This window comes from Pipistrellus kuhlii, unplaced genomic scaffold (assembly GCF_014108245.1).
Source record: "Pipistrellus kuhlii isolate mPipKuh1 unplaced genomic scaffold, mPipKuh1.p scaffold_m20_p_12, whole genome shotgun sequence".
Lineage (NCBI taxonomy): Eukaryota > Metazoa > Chordata > Mammalia > Chiroptera > Vespertilionidae > Pipistrellus > Pipistrellus kuhlii.
In genome coordinates, this window is record NW_023425427.1 from 28,095,298 (window position 1) to 28,115,165 (window position 19,868).

The following is a 19,868-nucleotide window of genomic DNA, read 5'->3' on the forward strand; positions in this document are numbered from 1 at the left end:
CCAATTATTACAATCACTGATGCAATAAATCCATTATTAGACAGAAACACTCTCGATAATCTGTACCAACGTGATAAAATGTAAGAAATCTATTTTATAACTGTATTTTCTTTAATATGTAATATATATCTCATTAAATGATTATAGTTTAGTATGCAGGCTCCTATCCCCTGATATTAAATTAAACCACTACATTACACACAGAAGAAAATCAGAACAGAAGAACCAGTAACACACCAATTGTCCTGTAAAATCATTTTATTTTCTGTTACATAAACATCTTTCTCAGGTAATGTTAACAGAACAACCTGTTATGGGGTTTTACAGTTTGGGGCAAATATATTTTTTAAAAACTTATCTCTATTATACAGAGTTGTGATATAAAAATGTTTTATAGGCTATAGTTTTCAGAAAGCAATTAGCTAGACTAATCCTGCTGAAGAAACTTTCCTATTTAAATCTATAACATGGCATGAAAAGATATGATTTAAAAAATCTTCTGATCAAAAAGCTTGAAATCATCAAAGGAATGTTTACTGTCCTCTGCAGAGAGACACCAGGATTTTTTCATAATCTCCTTTGGTGTCATCCTGTTGATTAAAAATAGAGTATGACTTAATGCTACTAAAACCATAATCAATATAAAGTATTTTTAAATAACAGAGCAATTATAATCTTAGTAGACTCAAGAGGAGTAGACATACATCACAGTACATAAATTATCTAGGATCTTTGATAAGAATATTATTTACCTAATTAATAATATACTTAATTCGTATAGCAGATAATTGATATTTTTAGTGGGTTATTATGTAAAAGCAATAACTGACAAGATTCAGATTGTGAACTTCTCTGAATTGATTATGCTGTATATTAGAGCTATTATTTTCCAAGAATAAGATTGTCATGCAGAATTGAGTAAATACAACAAAACAATCATTTCAGATCTTAAGGTATATCTGACTCATTCACCAGAGAAAGTTATAAGCTTGTGATTTTTCTCAGTAGATTACAGTTATTCATTATAAGTAACAATTTGAATTTAGTCACCTATCTTTCAAAACCCTTGACTTGCCTTTACCTGTTAGCATTATATTTTATTTCTTAACATTATAATGAGAGCACATGAACATGTATTTTATACATATTACATATGACAAAAATTAAAGCAAAGCTTAGAATAATAAGTCTCTAACCCTCTGATCAACATTCATTGCAAAATAAATCATTATATCTCCTTACTAATAATATTTTGGTTGCTAAATTTATGTATGAGAAACTAAATGTTCTATGAATGCTGAAAATTTTGAGTATTTTTTTCAGTACAGAACTTATTAGTAGAATTTACCAGCAAAAGTTAAATTTACTTATAAATTATATATCTTAATATAATGAATTAATTTTGCATATAAAATTTATAGATATAGTAAGTCAGACTTTTTCTTTCAAAAAGAATTATAATTTGTGGGGGTAGAATTATGAAAATCACAACATACCATGATGGCTTGGCAGAGAGGGATACCATACAACTTCTGATAGCATGCTTTGATGTCATTCATGTCGATTTCAGAACGGGAAACCATAATCCTGGTTAATATCTTATGACGTGTTCCAACACCCTGTCCAAAACAAGTGAGGGTTACTTGTTTATTATTACTCATAATATAGCAGGATATGGGTTTGAATACAAAGCTCTTTTGTTAACTCATATAGTTATATAGAGGAACAATATCTACATTAAAACACACACACACATACACACACACTGTCACATACACACACACTTTACACAAGTGGTAATAAAATGACAAGACCCCAATTGCTACATCAGAGAGCTTTTACAGCCTCCTAACTGGCCTTCCACCACCCAGTCTTTTCTTTCTCTAAACTGTTCAATAATTACAAATACAATGAACTATCTAAATTGCAAATCTGGTAATCTAATTGACCTACTTAAAAACCTTCAATGGTCTTTTTCTCGTAGGATAAAAAAACAAGCATTTTGCCTGGGCTTGCAATGCCCTGCCTAATTCTACAATCTCTTCTTCCACATGCACCATCACTCTAACTGGATTTATTATCTTGAAAGGGTAATGCTGCCTCCTCCTCTTGGGCCAACCTTACTGTATCTCCCCATCTCTTCTACCCCTGTTCACATCTGATTCCTTTTCACTATCAGGGTCTTAGTTTAGCTGAGAACAAGGCTACATTGACATCCAAAGTCTAGGGGGAGAGGACACTCTTCTCTTCTACAACAGCATTGCCCATCGGATTAGCCCACTAAACAGAGCGGACGTGGGCTCAGAGATTATACTGCCTAGAACATAATGGCACAATGCCTATTGTTTCATAAGGACACTTTCCCATTAATTGAATGGTTACCACCACCACCCCCCCTCTCATTCTTGACTTCCTTTTTTTGGAAATGTTAAAAGGAAAAATAAAAAGACAACTTCATAACTTTCACAGTATGAGTATATAGGTGACATCCTACATAATATCATGCAAACCAAAGAATAGAGTTAAAGTGGCTGAAGTGCATCTCAATACATCTTAATAATGCCTTCTACTTCGGTGATCTTAGCACATCTTAAAAGCTTAGGATGACATATTAATCCATGGCATGGAAGACAGACCAATAAAAAACAAATTAAACTTAGAAAAGGAGAGGTTGTAAAACTCACAACCTTAGCAGATGTAGGTTACTAAAATCACACATTAAAAGTGAAATTATATCACCTTTCCCTATGCTGACTCTGCTTTTATGCAAAGCATGAGTAACTCACAAATTACCTACAAGCTCACCTTACCATCTTACCTATAAAAAATACCACAAATCTAACCATTTTATTCTAATAAGGAAGTGTATTACCTCTTGCATTGGATGGAACCATGATTCTTTTAAATGGGAAAATATTAAAATATTTGGGGTTTTTATGCCCTAAAGCATCGGCCTATGGAATAAAGGGTTTGATTCCAGTCTATGGCACATGCCCAGGTTTCAGGCTCAATCCCCAGTATGGGGTGTGCAGGAGGCAGCCAATCAATGATTCTCTTTCATTATTGGTATTTCTATTTCTCTCTACCCCCTCTCTTTTCCTCTCTGAAATCAATGAAAATATATTTACAAAACTGTGTGGTTTTCCAACAATTAGAGGTTTTGTGTTCTCTCCACTAACAATAATGTCTCTCCTAAGCAAATCATATAAGTAGAATCTTACCTTCATGGCCTGATGAAGCTTCTCAGCAAAGTACATTGGTTTGTTTGTGGCACACTTCACTGCAAGAGAGGCACATTTTAGTTGACATATTTATATATCCCAAAAGAAGAAAGACACATATGAAAGAAATAGGAGATACTGGGTTTTGCAACAAGTGAGATTCTATTCACTCCTATTTCTCCCCTGGCTTCTCAATATGGGATACTTGGTTTATGAGAGGCTAGTCTCTAGATGTTGGTTTTCAATAGTCTTTCCTCATAACACCATCACCTCTCTCCTATTATCTTAAAGACAAACTTTAGCAGCTTCGTGCTATTCTGAGGATACTCTTCTTAGAAATGTGGAAACCAGTTGGTGTTAAAAGCCATATTGGCATACAATACATACTTTTTTCATCTCATAACAAGGAAAAAGTGGAAAAGATTGGCTGTAAAAGGCAGCTGCCAAGTAAAACACTAACAGTTGGTCAGTTAGTAAGGTGATCTAGTTTGCTACTCAAAGTGTTACCCTTGCTACTCAAAGAATTGGTATCACCTGGGAGTTTGGTAGAAATGCAGAATCCCAGGCCCCACACCAGACCTAGTAATACGGGAATCTGTGTTTTGAGAAAATTTCCAGGGGATTCCTGTGCACATTAATGTTTGAGAAGCTGCTTTAGAGCACAGGCTCTCAGCCCTACCTGGTCAGCTGAAGAACATGAGAGAACTTCAATGTCCTTTTCTTTTAAAGACCTTGTCAGAAGCTACCAGAGAACTACTGAATCAAAACTTCTGAGCTTGCCTAGGATTATTCAGTTGGCAAATTGACAGACCAGGATTTGAACCTGTTATCTAATTGCAAATTCCACCTTAATAACCATTCTGACTTTCCTCTGTGCTACGTCCAGTCTGCTGCATCTTGTGGCATAAGTGGGGGCTCAGTAATATTTTCCACCTGCATATCTGTTTTTTTCTAAAGGGAATGATATCTGTTATTATTAAGAAGGCTATTGTATACATTTAGCTAACTATGCATTCCCATTAGCTTACATGTTGCCTCTCTCTGAAGCTTAGGTGAACTATATCTGAGTTATTTCACTTTGTGTTTTGCTCTGTTTTGTTTTATTTTTTAATTATGGAACAGCAATGATAATGCAATTTTCACTTAGAAAATTCTTCTCCATCCAGGACTACGTACCGATAGTGGTGAAGCATTTCTCGATGTCACCTTTCATCTCCAGGTCCAGGACTTTGGTCATGTCATGCTTACTGTACTTGGTGTACTTCTGAAACACTGAATGTGACATTTAAACTATGAGATGTAGAAAGCATCCCATTCTTTAGCAAACTTTAGCAAAATCGGGACAATTGACTCAAAGCACTCCTTGTGATGACTGTACTTCACAACAATTTTAAAGCTAATTACTGAACTGAGTATATTTTGGATACTTCATCTTGCCCTAGGAATGTAAGTCACATGACTGTTTTGGTGTTCTTGGATATTTGGGGGAAATTTTTGCAAGTGTTGACATTTATTAGAAATGGCATGTGATTGACAATCATAACATTTGCTACATCAGAGCTAAGTGCCATAGCAAATAGATCTTCACTTATATAAAAATCTGTATAGTAAGTTTCACTTAATTTTGGCATTAGAAATCAGTGTGCTATCCTAACAAAAGACTAATATGCAAATTGACAACCACTCCTACACACAAGATGGCTGTCCCCATGTGGACACAAGATGGCCACCATAAGATGGCCAGCAGAGGAGGGCAGTTGGGAGGTACCAGACCTGCAAGGATGGGCAGTTGGGGGTGATCAAGCCTATAGGGGAGGGCATTTAGGGGTAACCAGGTCTGCATTGGAGGGCAATTAGGGGTAATCAGGCTGGCAGGGGAGTGGTTAAGGGGTGATGAGGATGGTAGTCAGAAGTGGTTAGGGGCAATCAGGAAGGCAGGTAGATGAACAGTTGGAGTCAGCATTCCTGAATTGTGAGAGGGATATCCAACTGCCCTACTGGAATTGGGCCTAATTGGGCAGTCAGATATCCCTTGAGGCATCCCAGATTGGAGAGGATGCAGGCTGGCCCAAGGGAGACACAGCCCTGTGCATGAATTTCGTGCACCAGGCCGCTAGCTATTAGGTACTAAACTTTAGGTAATTATTATGATGTTCTATTTGCTGTGGCTTCCAGTAGGCTCAGCAAAATCTGTGCTCAAAGGGAAAAAATCCTTTTGGTTTTTGTTTCTGGAGCATCTACATGCACTTTTATTTTTTTAATTCAGTTCTGAGTTTTTTTGTTTTTCTTTATTGTAATTTCATGTGTTCTATTGTATGTATATTCTTTGTCACAGCTGCTCCAGATATTTTGGGGGAATAGAAATAGTGAAAATAAAGAAATAATTCTCTAATGCCAAAGTCACAAAAGGTGTTTCAAATACTATAAAATGATCCCTATACAAAGTTGAATGCACAAAGATCAATAAGGGGCCAGAAGCCCTATACAATATTCATTGGGTGTATTGAGTGAAGCTGCTGATTAAGGCTTTTTGTTTTCCTTTCTCTTATTTGTCAAAAAAAAAAAAAAATTGTGTCTTCTATAAACAGGTTTTTTCTTCTTACCTCTGCGAAGGTGGGGATAGCTCCTGCCAGTAAGAATGGTAGTGAACACATTCACATCTGTCCCTTTTCTCTTTTCTCCTGCTTCATATAATGCCTGTCAAGAAACACAAAAATAGACGCTTGACCATCTGCTGACTTAATATCTGCACCAGAATGCTAATATTTTCTAGGCATCTGCTTTGTATCCAAAAGGATCAGAATACACGTTGCTAAGATTGAGAGTATCTTCAATAGTATCTCTCAAGGTGCCTTGCAAATATTAGAGACTGAATATATGTTTGAAGAAGAAACGTTTGATGAATTAAATTGCTTTGACATTACATTCTATATTAAGATAACTCCAAGGACCTCTCTAATTTTCATTTACTTTTAATTGTTCAAAGTAATTATCAGCAAATGGTATTAAAAAAAAATCAACAATTCAACCATAAATAACCTAGGTCTTGAATTTTGATGTTAGAATTTCTAAATTCATATTTTGACTCCGTAATTTAATAATTCTGTAATCTTAGGAAAATAATTTAGCCTTATTAAAGTATAGGTTTCCTCTTTTGTAAATGAAAAGGATAATCCCCCTTATTATCACACATTGTTCTGTTAACTTTAAAATCTTAATTGCCATCATTCTCTTGGAACACACTAATCCAAGTAGCTACTATAAATATACATCTTAGAGTTCTGATAGTCTTCAAATAAAAAGCAAATTTAAAAATGTCATAAGCATGCCGAAATCAGTTTGGCTCAGTGGATAGAGCTTCAGCCTGCGGACTGAAAGGTCCTGGGTTCGATTCTGGTCAAGGGCATGTACCTTGGTTGCAGGCACATCCCCACTAGGGGGTGTCCAAAGGCAACTGATCGATGATTCTCTCTCATCAATGTTTCTAACTCTATCCCTCTCTCTTCCTCTCTGTAAAAAATCAATAAGATATATATTTTTTAAAATGTCATAAGCAAATAAGAATATTTTTTTAGTATAGATAATTATTCAAATACTAACTTCAGTTCTTTAGTTTACTTACACAATTTCTATTAAAATGGTCATACTTCCAATGGACATTGTTATTTTGGACTTTTCAGGCAAACTGATTTGTTAGTATGCATTTATTCTTCAAAAAGTTAATGAATGCCTATTATGTGTAAGATAATGTACTGTTACTGTGAAGCAAGTGGGGGTGGAGAAATATCTTTCAATTCTGTCTCACTGTAATGAATTTATAGAGATAATGCTATCCCTATATTAGCATTATATAGAGGAAGGCATATGCAAATAATAGTTTTATTTTTTTAACAGAAATTCCAAACCCTAAAATGGTACCACTTTCTAATGTTGCCAATGGACTGGCATATCAATAACCAGCACCTCACTGAAATGATATATAACAATATATTTGAAAGTATATAAATATGTTATTATAATTGTTTTACAATTATAATATCATTACTATAATATTTTTACAATGTAAGCTTGTATCTACAAGCCATTCCAAGTTCATTGTTAAAAGAATGTTAGATGTGCTTACTCTTTCCACTTCACTTAATAAAAAATTATGCCTGATAAAATAAAAATCAGAGTTTTTTTAATACAACAATTCTGTGGAACAACCAATCAAATTCTCATTGTTCCCTTTCAATCCTTTCCTACTTTACGAATAATGAGATCTATTGAAATCATCAAGACTGCATTTCTTTTTCTTGGATTGCTCAAGTACAGAACAGTGCCCATGATTCAGGGAATGAACGTTAGGTGCCCTTGGCCTCTTGAGGCTTGCTTTCATGTGGCGGTCATCGGTGTGACCTCACTTAAGGCAGGAACCATTTGAGGTAGGAAGTATTCTTACCCTGGCATCTGAGTCAGCCATGTCCTCATTTAAGGAAAAGTCCTCAGCCCGGTCACCCTAAAAAAAAAAAAAAAATCCCATTCTCTTGGTAAGTTGTTTATTAGCATGGAATCACATGATTCATTTAATTCCCTTAAAATCAAATAAATAATATTTTTTGAGAAGAAAGAGAGTCAATTGCTCATCTTTAGAGTGAGGTAAAATCTAAAATTTTACACTTCATAAAAGGAGAGGCCTTCCCTGAACCGCGTGGATTATACCTTAGCCAGAGCGAGCAAAGCCGTCCGGTAATCTCCGGAGGTGTCTGAGGTGATGTCTTTAGCCAGGTCTCTCTTCAATTCTGAAAAATAAGAGATATTTTTTACAGTAAATTAATGACAAATAATGGTGATGTTTATAATACCAGACATCTCTATATTGGCTTAAAAATGTCAATGCCAAATGTTCAATGACTTATGTAATGTATTCAAAATATAATTTTTAAAAAATAGAAAATAGGGATATTGGGCCAAGTAAAACTCTGGATCATCAAATTTATATCCTCTAAGGCAATGAAAGCAATTTAGACAATACTGTGAATGAAAACCTTCAGTCACAGAGCTTTTGCTAATATCAATTGCATAGGTATTAAATCGTTATTTCTGAAATAAAGATGCCAGAATTTTAGCAATGTGATGGACTAGAACAGTTATTAAAAAGAATAAATCAGAGGTGCTTGCTTGAACACAGATTACTCATTTATTTTAATTATAGGTATATATAATATAGTTTAGCAATATATGTATATAGACTTAAAATTTTTATTTTAGAAACACCCTTGTTTAACTATGCAAAATAATGCTGTATTAGGAAAAAATTAACTGAATTTATAATTAACCAGCAGATGGAACAATTTAATAAGCTATCACTAAACTATATCTTGGGTATAATGGGAAAATATGGTTATTTCCCTTTGTAAACTATGTTTTATTGAAAAAAAAAACTAAAAACAATGCCCCTTTTGATTATTATTACTTATAAATGAATTAAGATCAATATTGATAATGAGATAAATGCTGAAAATGAGGTTCAAATCTCTCTTATTCTGATCCTTTTATTAAATTGCTCCAAAAACAAATGCAAGGGACATTTTATTCTCTGTGCTTGGGATGAAAAGTCCAGATGCTGCATATTGGTTTGGGAAACTAGATAAGGAAAATAGGAAGAACCCAGAATTGCTCAGTGTTGAGTATATCATTTAAATGAGCTGTTTCACTCAATAGAATAAATGAGCAATGGTTTTTCTTTCATCCCTATGGATGCAACTAGACATAAAGAATAAGCAAATCCTTTATGTGCACAATGCTAAAGTTCATAATGGTACGAGTTTCCATCACTGGATTTTAAGTACCTAGTTCTTTATCTTTCCAAGGACTAATGGCGAATATATTGTATGTATATATATATATATATATATATATTACTTTTATTGTTACCATTTCCAAAATAAATCTCATCATCTCCACTTAGAATTCTTTGAATTTAATGCTTTGAATTGGCTTCCATTACAATACTATGGAATTACAATACTATTAGTCTTAGAGGGACACTTTATTAAAAGTGCAAACGTTGTCTCACTTCAGCACCCCAACAAATTGAATGCTATCCAGTAACAGTGTGTGATTACAGTAGACATGTGAAAACAATAAAAATAAATTTATTTCAATAGTATGTAGAGTTTCAAAGTCCCTTTAATTAACACCCACACTCAATTTTAAGAAAAGCATATTGCATTTCCTTTTCCAACTAAGGCACTTGGACTATTGGACATTAAAACTTACCTTCCCTATAGACTCTGTTAATTTCTCTGATTTCCCTGTTAGTTCTTGATGCCAAAATTTCATTCAGGGTGTCTTCATCAGTTCCAAGGCCCTGAATTAAAAGGAAGAGGAAAATCTTCACTTGAGAGCATCAACTAGTTTTTGTGTCCTGAAATCTGTTTGAATCTGGCATTTAGTACATTTCCCACAATATGTAGTAATTACAATTAGTTCTATGTGGTATACTGCTCTAGAAACAAAATGGCTTTTGAACCAATATTTTGGACAAAGATATCAAAGGTGAGATATATGACTGATACAGTGACATGATGAGCATGGGAATAACACAGTGATGAATGACAATTTTAATTAATTGATCATTTTATTCCCTTAATTGATAGGCCTTATACTAGATGTTGAAGACACAATAAGAGGCCTAAATGGATTTGACCTACACATTCTTTTCAGGAAAGAAGTTTTTCCTAAATCAGGCATTTACCTTCATGGCAGCCCGAAGTTCTTCCGCATCATACTGGGCTGGAGTTTTCAGTAGAGCCAAAGCAACTTCCTCAAGGTGACCTCTCAGGGCCTTCCGCAGAACTTCATCCAAGGGCTACAAGAAAGACATTAGAATCAGGGCTTCCAATAAGTAACAGTGCTAGATTATACAGCAATGTAGGGTTACCTGACCTTTAGGTAATTTTATTGTTGATTCCTAAACTCAACCATACTTAGAGCTCCTCCCTTTGCATACAAAAGGCACCAGATTTTTAGAATGTTATCTTAACATTTTAGAGTGATTAGAATGAAATTTTACTAAGTTTGTTGATAACTTATTTTTTAATATTTTTCATTTTTCTATTTCTTACCTGTGAAGCTATTTTTTATTGAATTTATCGTGGTGATATTGGTTAATAAAATTACATATGTTTCTTGTGTACAATTCTATAATATATCATCTGTCTATTGGAATGTGGTATGTTCACCACCCCAAACCAAGTTTCCTTCCATTGTGATTTATTCTCCCTATAGGACAGGGTTCTCAAATCTTTTATACAGGGAAGAAACCACAAAGCTCAAAGCATAGGGTTGTGTATTAACAGAGACTGTAGTAAGAATTCTTAAAAATATATATAATGTATTAACAATTTTTCCAAACTATGAGGTTTGCAATGCTCAAAGAAGCACTATAATCAGACATTGACATGTAGTTTTCTAAGTGCATTCCTTAAGAAACACTGTGTGAAAAATACAAAGCTTACTTTTAAAGTGGTGTGGGCAAAAAAAAAAAAAAGGAGGGGGGAGTGGGCACCTACTAAACCTGACAAGCTCAGGAGAGGCCTGCATGGAGAGCCTTACAAACTCAGAGACAGAAAGTAACCCAATAGGATAGTATGAATATAGGTTTCCTCACTGAAAGCCAGTTGTGGCAGGTAGTCAGGTACTAGACCCACAGCTTCCTTGACAAAGGTCAATCTTGACCTGCAGTGAGCCAGTAAAATATTTTTTTGCATCTAAAATGTCAGAGTGATTACCTTTTCCAGACCCCTCAGGGCACACCCACCCCCACCAGAGCACTAGATCAAAGAACCCTCATTGTTATCTTCCTCACAAACCATCACTAGGTGCATGTTCATTAACTACCCTGCACCCATCCTAAACAAGAATGTGTCTCTCCATTTTACTTTTCATCCAATCCCAGAGAATTCCCTGTTTTTGCTTTATCCTGCCCCCTTAATCTAAAAATAATGAAATTCATGTATCCCTCCTTATGTCTCCTCCTTTGATTCTAATGTATAAAATAAGCTGTAAAACTTCACATTCTACTTCCTGGCAATTGTCATTAGTTTGGCTCAAATAAACTCATGAAAATTCTCTACAGGTTTATATGTTTCTTACATTAACAAGTAGAATTATATGTATAAACTTTACACTTAGGCCTTAACTCAGTTTAAATTTTAGCAGAAGACACATTTCAACCAGAACCTATTCCTTATCGCCCACAGAAATTTTGATGTTTGCTATGTTGAAATTAAAGACCTGCCCCCAATGCAGAACACATCTGCAAAGAACCTACACCACTAGGACAAAAGTATGAAATCAATAAATTTGCCGGAATTGATTTGATTGCAATCGAGTGGATAAATACTGCAATCCCAGCCATGGTAGTTGTAATAGGAACTAGGTAACTGTGTTTCAAAACCCATGGTTAGTACAAATGCAACTGAAACGAAATGTCTAAATTTACCACTCCAACCCACCTTTCCTTTTTCTTGGAGGTAAGCTGCTTTGATCTGTTGGCGCTGGGCATTGGTTCTCTTAGTCAGAATGTCAATGATGGTTGCTTCATCCACACCTGAAAATAAAGGGTGGCTTGCCTTTTAAAATCAATTTTGTTCCTCATTAACAACTGATTAATTGATTCATTATCAAGGTGCTACAAATGAAGTTCTTAACAAACTAAGAAAAAGGGGTCATATAGATGCAACTACTTTCCTCAAAGGGAAGCTTTCTCAGATGCATGAGAACGGAAGAGGATCTTGGCCCTGACCCTCCCTGTTACAGTGTTTGATCTTAATTCAGACCCTCCAATGTGAGCAGAGGTGTTGGTTTCAGTGTTGTGTTTATGCTAGACATGAGCTGGTAAGGATATCTGTAATGGCAGTAGAGATTCTCCAGATTTAACCATTTGTTTTAAGTGATAAGAAAGGAAGTATAGCTTGATTGGATAAAGAAGTCTTATCTTTAAAATGAAACAGACTTTTTCCAATGCACATATTGGCTTTTCACCAGCCATTGAGACAGCCATTCTGAGGTGTGCAGGAGGGGACTGTTCAGGAAGACTTCCTTACCTTTCACTGTTAGTGCTCTATCCAAGGCAGCAACATCTGAGGATGCATTGAAGCCGGGAAAGGGGTACACTGCTGACCCAGGACCACCTTTGGATGTTTTAACAGTTTGCTGTGGATGAGAGAGAGAAAATTAATGTCCGTTCACTCCTATTCGTTTCCCTTATTAATGTTTAACTAAGTTATTTTATTGTCACTTGACTTACGAGATATTCCTGCTCTTGATTATCAATGAACCAGGCCTGCTTGAGGAACTCTGATACCATTGCCATTTTTAAAGAAGTTTCTGGAAAGAAAAACAGATGCTTTTACAATCCACAAATTTACCACACATATACATCACTCCATTTCCCTACATACACAACACATATTAGAGTAGCCTTGACTTGACTTACCAGGATATTACTCTTAGAAGCATAATTAAAGTTCTAGGTGTAAGTTTTTAAAAGGAGAATCTTACCCTTGAATAGGCACCTATCATCTCCACTCAGAAATTTGCCTCTTTCTTGGCTTATCCAGAACCTGCCTTTTAGGAATCAGAGGACTACTGTAAACAACAGATAGGCTGAAGAGAGGAGCTGGTGATTAACTTCATTGCTCTAAACTTACAGACCAGCCCTAGCTGGTTTGGCTCAGTGGATAGAGTGTCGGCCTGCAGACTGAAGGGTTTCAGGTTTGATTCCGGCCAAGGGCACATGCCCAAGTTGTGGGCTCGATCCCCAGTAGGGGGCATGCAGGAGGCAGCTGATCAATGATTCTCTCTCATCATTGACGTTTCTATCTCTCTATCCCTCTCCCTCCCTCTCTAAAATCAATAAAGAAATATATATATATATTTTAAAATAAATAAATAAATAAACTTACAGCCCAATAACTATTTGCCAAGCTCTGGGGGTTACAAAAACAAAACAAAACAAAAACAAAACAAAACAAAACAAAACAAAAAAACACACATCAAAACATCATTGCTTGCCTCAATGAACTTAAAGTTCCTATTGCTCTCGGTGGAAAAAACACAAAAGCTAAAGAAACTTTTTAGAAGGTGTGTTGGCTGACCTGAGCCTCTCTTGAAATGAGCTGAGATTCACCTGGCAGGAAAGTAAAAGAGAACCAAACAGAGAGACACTTGTCCTATTTGGGGAGTTATAAGAAGTTCACTAGAACTAGAAAGGTTGACAGAAGCTCCAACAAAGAAGTTTAAATGCATCCCTGAAGCTTTTTTTTGGGGGGGTGGGGGGGGAGTAATGTCTTTTGTTTTTTTGTTTTTGTTTTTTTTTAAAGAACACAATATGATTGTATTTATGTGTCGAAAAGATTACTCATCATCTATCAGAGAGAATGTCTAAGAGATGGGCAAGATAGAAGATTAGAGATCACTTCGTAGGCCATTGGCCAACTTTTGTAGGATCCCAGAGAGCCTGAACAAAAAGAGCAGAATATGTACAGTTATAAGGTAAATAAATCTGTGGCAATCTGAAGGAGTTGATTGAAACTTAAAACTCTGTCCATAGAAGGCTATTCAGGTCCTATTTCTCTCCCCCGAATGATTTGGCGTTGTTTTCCCATTCCTTGGTATAAAATTATTTTAGCACTTGGAGTGCTCCTATTATTATTATTTTTTTCTTTTTGAGCTGTTCAAATGTTAGGCCTACATGTTTTTTCACCCAACACGAACAACTGGGAAGTGGGTTATTTTATACCAGGTGCTTTGCTCTAACAGGAGAGTGAAATTGCAACATGGCTATAAACTCTATCTTAAAGGAAATTTCTGGAATGACTTTCCTGTTTCAGCAATGTTTTTTTGGTAACCAACCATGAATATTTTGGAAACCTGAAGTGTGTGAACGACTGATATATTTTCCGTGTTACCCACAAAAGAAGCCCCCAGTGATGCTTTCTGTCTGGGCTTCTGTTTTTAGGAGCCTATGCCCCAGGTCTATGCTGATATCTCTCCACTCCCTTCTGTTGATCCCTCAAGAGACTACGCCCATGAATATTTGTCAGGGAGACTGGGAGGATAATCTATGCCATTGTAAATTCTTCACGTGAAGCTAAATGACTCATGAGTGAAACCGTAACTGGGCTCTTTAACAGCATGTTCAGACAGTATTTCAATCCACGCCTTCAAGAAAAGAACTGCAGTTCCAGGTAATGAGATTAAATGCATGAGGGAAATAATCTCCAAAGCAGAAACTATCTCCCCTTAATTATTATGGGATTGTTCAAATTACTATTGGGTGGTCTTGCAGGAGGAACTATATGTTGTGCTATTACTTAATCTCTCTCTCCACTTCCCTGAATGGAGTTGTTTCCTAAGGTAAAGTCATGTTATACAATATTTTGCACAAGGGTTTAATTCCTATTACATAATCTGGTGGTGTTGCTGTTAGCATTTGCAGAATATCCTTTTCCTATCCTTTCACTGGAACATCAAAAGCACCTAGCAACTTGTGGCAAGGTTTCAGATATTTGAAATTCATCTCACCCAAGACTTTCATAAAGTAGAATCCTCAACATGTGTGTTGTGATCACTCATGAATCCTCCAAAGAAAGTACCTTTCCACAGTAATAGAAACATATATTTGACTATTTCTACTCTTTTTAATTAGAAAATGAAAACTTCAGAAGAGATTAAAAAATTAAGAATATTGTCAAATAAAATTTTTAAAATGAGACTCACGCTAGAAAATGAATTTTATGAGAACTTTCCCCTACTTCACTCATTTTGTCACTTTAAAATGATGCTTACATAACCCATCACTTTCTTAAAATATAAACTTGGGAAAGTATAAGAAAATGGTATTGCTCTATTAATTAGATAAAACAAAATGAAAAAGGGGTTGAATGTGTTCTTTGATATAACAGTGTCCACAGAGGAAACAGCTTTAGAATATATCCTGAGTTCCTAGACTTCAGTGTGGAATGATTTGGGGCATCACAGAGAAAAGCAGTCTAAGTAGGACCCATCTCATGCAAGCAATTGGAGGAAAATGGGATCTCAACTAAGCCAAATGAGACCCACTAGCTCTGAACAAAGCTTAAAGAAACAAGGATTTGGATAAGACGTCAGGAATTGCTCTAAAAGAATTTTAGGAATCGCCATGTACTACTAATTAAGTACCTAAAGTCAACTGCATGTTTAAACATAAATGCATAATAATGGCAACACACCTTACAAATTCCACAGCAAAAAACATTTTGGCCAAAAACTTTAGCCCAGACCATTCTGCCTGTTCAGGCCTTAACATCATCTTTGAAGATGAAGTTGGCCATTTATACTTAGGCTGACCTACATGGAAATTAACAATATTCCATAATTTATCTGGTTAGTGATCATACATTAACCTACCAATCTCATTTATCTGTGCATAAATGTGTGTAACTTTCTAGAGATCAGTATTTTTTGTATTGTATATTCGTGTGTCCAAAGAGAGCTCTCTTCATCACATTCAGCAAGGAATTAAAGAAGGTAAGTATGTGCAAAAAGTATGCCTAGCAGGAGTCCTCAAACTTTTTAAAGTGGGGGCTAGATCACGGTCCCTCAGAGAGCTGGAGGGCCGGACTATATGAACTACTAATTCCTACTGTAACACCTCGGCTGAGCTCACTGCCCAAAAAACCTGGCAGGCCGGGTCAGACTCCTCTGCGGGCCGCATGTGGCCCGCGGGCCGTAGTTTGAAGACGCCTATATGGTGTTAGAGGGATCTATGCTTACCAAATGTAAGACAAAGGTATTCCAGAAATGGTACATTAGCAATTGCACCCACTAGACAGTTTGAGAACACTAGGCCTGTTGGATTAAAGTTAATTGACTGATTTTTTTTTTTTTTTTAATAAATTGCACTATGGTTGTATCCTTATTTTTTAAATTTATCCAGGCAGAAGTTTTTGGAAGCATAGGGATATCACATTTGCAGTGTTCTCTCAAAGGTTACAGAAAAAAAAAAAAAAAAAATCTACAGAGGGCAGAAGGAGGAAGGGAAAGGATTAATGACAAAGCAAATGTGGTGAACTATTAACAGCTGGGTTGTATTTCACAAATCCTTTTCACACCTACCCTTGTGAGAGAACTAATTAGACCGAACAATAGCATGGCTTATGAAGAACCACTTTATGAAAAGTAGCCTCACAAATGTTTTGCTTCCAGGCTTTGGAGTTGGGTGTTCCCTTTGCTTGGAATGCTGTTTTCTCTTCCCCGCCCACAGCCCTTTGTCTCACTTCTAAGTCAGGAGTCACATAGACCTCCCTGCACCCTCCGAAAAGCCTTTATTAGTTCTGTGCCCTCCCCAAACATCCTGTTTTTACCCTCGGGGAGCCCCTACCATTCTGTATTATCACCTTCTACTTATGTATCTTTTGATAGCAGCATTACATGAAGGCAGTGATAATCTACTATTGATTCCATCCCTCCAATCTGGGCCAAAATGCCTGGTACTGTATTTAGTATGTTAATAAGCATTATTGAGTGAATAAACAGTGTATGAGTGTTAATAATTTAGGAAACATATCTGTGCTAATTTAACAACTGTTTCTACCATATTTACAGAATATAAAAATGAGCATAGAGGAATTCTAAGCCCTATTTTGATTCCCTTTAGCTGATTGTAAGACTTCAGGAAAACATTTAAGGTCTCTAGGGGTCTTCAATTGTAAAAATAGGAGTGTTGGAATAAATAATATCTAAAAAAGCATGATAGCACTGTCGTGCCAAACTTAAACTTCACCTCAAGAGGATGGAAGTGGAAAAAAATAGCTTAATGAAGATATTACATAAATTGTGTCTTTTCTGATCTTTCTGATAAACATTGATCCCATTTTAAAGAAAGATGAATTTGTTTACTTCAAAAACTGCTTTTGATTTATCACTGGAAAAGAATAGGGCCATTGCTTTAGATGATTTGTGAAATAAGCCATAAATTAATGGGTCTAGAGTGGATTAAGAGCAATCACCTCAGCAAGCTTATGTCATCTACAACCTTTGCAGATCTTTGAGTAAAAACGTATTTAATAAGCATGAGACTCTATCTGGTTCCTTAATAATGTTATGATTGACTCTTTTGATAACATCAGTCAACTGTGGGGAGCTGTCAGATGTGGTTAGTACCCGGGGCTAGGGTGTGGACCAACTTCTAGAGAAGAGGCCACTTCAGAATGATGAAACTAGCATTTCACTGCACATGAATCATTTTGCAATGGGCCTTCTCTTCCAGCCACCAAAAATACATTTGTGCAGGCAGAGGTGAATATTACTTTTTGCAAAGTCCATATATAATTTCAGACATAAACGAGTCAAGAAAAAAAAATCAAAACACCTTTCTTAATGAGCTAGCATTAAAAAGTACAATAGATATGGGCCATTTAATTTAACACTCAAAATGGGCTAAGAGAAAAATTCTTGAAGGAACATTTGTAAGGAACAGTGGTCAGATATATGGTCATGATTAAAAATCTGTTCCTTTTGAAAATGTGTCCAACACCAGTAAACTGCTTTAGATTTGGGTTGTGCTTTTGTAAGGAGTGGTTTGGCCATTAGCTCATTCAACAATCAAGATGCTACTAAGTAGAATAACTTAGATGCCTCATCTGGTTTTCCCAAGGGGTGATTTATCTATCTGACACCTCAGAAAACGTTTCCTTCCCGGAGGTTTCCTGATCGGCACTTGAAAACCTGCCTATGACACAGACAGTACAGGAATACCATCCACACCCTCTTTAAATGACATGGTTAATGAGCAGATCCTCTTATTATTTATTTACATGACATGAGTAAAACTAACACTAATTTTAAAATGTTAATTACAAAGGGCATGATACCACTATGAGGCCAGAATCTATTACGTTTTCCTTACAAAAGAAAATAAATGATGTCAACCGTGCTATTTAGAAATATTATAGTTCCCTGAAACCCACCCTGGCCTCACTCCTACCCCTCACGCACCCCCTACACCATGATTTCCCTGTGGGGCACACAGAGCTCTTGGAAACTCACAACTTGTAGGAAAAACACACACACACATTCCTTCTTTTCCATGGTGAACTCACCAACAGTATAACAAGTCAGTATTAAGCAAAAGTAACACTTCAAAATTATATTTCTTAGCTAAGTAAAACAAATCACTACAATTTGTGATTCCCAAAATACAAATAACCCTTGTAAATTCAACGGAAAGATTTATCAAGACATGTCAAACCCAGTTAGCCATAAATCTTATAGAAGCAGTCATATGTAACATCATGATGGGAGAAGTTTTCAAAAACAACCAAAACGAACTAAAAGAAAAACCAAGACTTACCTTTGTTTTCTGCCTTCTTACAAAGAACCAGAGAGATGCTTCTCCAAAAGTCACACTGGCACTGAAGCCTTGGGCTCCAGATTTTATAGAACTTGAAAGGCGACCACACCCAGCAACCAGAAGTTAGTAACTGGCTGTCTTTTGTTTGAAATACATGCCTCAGCCTTGCCCAACACAAAGTGAAACAAGTCTTGCAAAACTACTCACCACGCCAACTCATAGCTGACAACCCAAAGGAAAAGAAACGGAAGGACAGATTTTTTTTTCATCTTTAGTTTGCACAGTTTTCTTTTTTTCCAAAGGGAGTAGGAGGTACTGGAATTTCAAATATGCAGTACTCTCTGCTCCAGTCCTAATACCAAGGATTGACACCTTTCCCCCCACCTTAAACAGGTTTAAAATGAAAAATGTTTAAACTTCAAAAGAGAACAAAAATTTTTTTAAAAAAACCTTTCAATGTGAATCTCAGCTCCAAAACTTATTACTATGTGACCTTGGAAACATATTTTATTTTTCTGAATGTATTTTCACTTTTGTAAAATGGAGGCAATATTATCTAGGTTGCCTACCCATTGGAATTCTTGTGACAATATATATTTGTAGATCTTACTGTTACTTCATATAGTGCTGAATAATTTTCTACTTATACTTCACCAGCATTTTTCCTGCCTTCAGAATAAAAGGCTTTTTGTGTTTGGATATAGCTTCTTGATATAAATAAGAAATATAAAAGAAATGGAGCTCTAGAAGGACCCATAATTTCAAGCAAAGAAGTTGTGATAATTATCCAAAATAAGTATTGGCATTGCAGGAAGGCTTATTTACAGGAATTCATATATATATATAGGAACAATTTTATCTAAACTTTGATACAAGTAGATCCTTGACATTTAGAGTATTTGAACAATAAACCAGAACTATAAATTAAAATGATTAGTGGACTAGTTAGTAACTATGATGGAACAGGTACCATAAGAAATTCCTCACCTGATGCAAATTAGTTCTGGTAACATCACTGGTGATTCACTTTTATCCTTCGTGAAATCTTACAAAATACTGTATGATGTTTCCATTAAATTGTGCATAAGTCTGAAACTCTCCCACAGCATTCAGGTTCAGGCTAGGCTACATTTTGTTTTCTTCTTTTTCCTCTTTTTCTCATAGGGATCTCAGGTACTTACTTATATGTTAGGTTTAGAAAAGCCAGTGAAAATACTTTTTCAAGACTGTCAGTTTTTTTTTTTATAACACCTCCTAAATTCTCA

The 19,868-nt window shown here is 35.7% G+C and overlaps 1 protein-coding gene across 1 annotated transcript; it reads right to left on the bottom strand.

Annotated features, from left to right (window-relative positions):
• Nucleotides 1-240: 240 nt before the first annotated feature.
• Nucleotides 241-18,653, bottom strand: ANXA1 (annexin A1). Its single transcript, XM_036433793.2, has 13 exons — nucleotides 18,604-18,653; nucleotides 12,517-12,596; nucleotides 12,314-12,422; nucleotides 11,723-11,817; nucleotides 9,961-10,074; nucleotides 9,483-9,573; nucleotides 7,923-8,002; nucleotides 7,663-7,719; nucleotides 5,825-5,918; nucleotides 4,398-4,493; nucleotides 3,222-3,280; nucleotides 1,497-1,619; nucleotides 241-590 (listed from the first exon to the last, which is right to left on the bottom strand). Exons 2-13 carry the CDS (start codon nucleotides 12,580-12,582, stop codon nucleotides 534-536), a joined length of 1,041 nt encoding a protein of 346 aa, XP_036289686.1. The 5' UTR covers nucleotides 12,583-12,596; nucleotides 18,604-18,653; the 3' UTR covers nucleotides 241-533.
• Nucleotides 18,654-19,868: the final 1,215 nt, after the last annotated feature.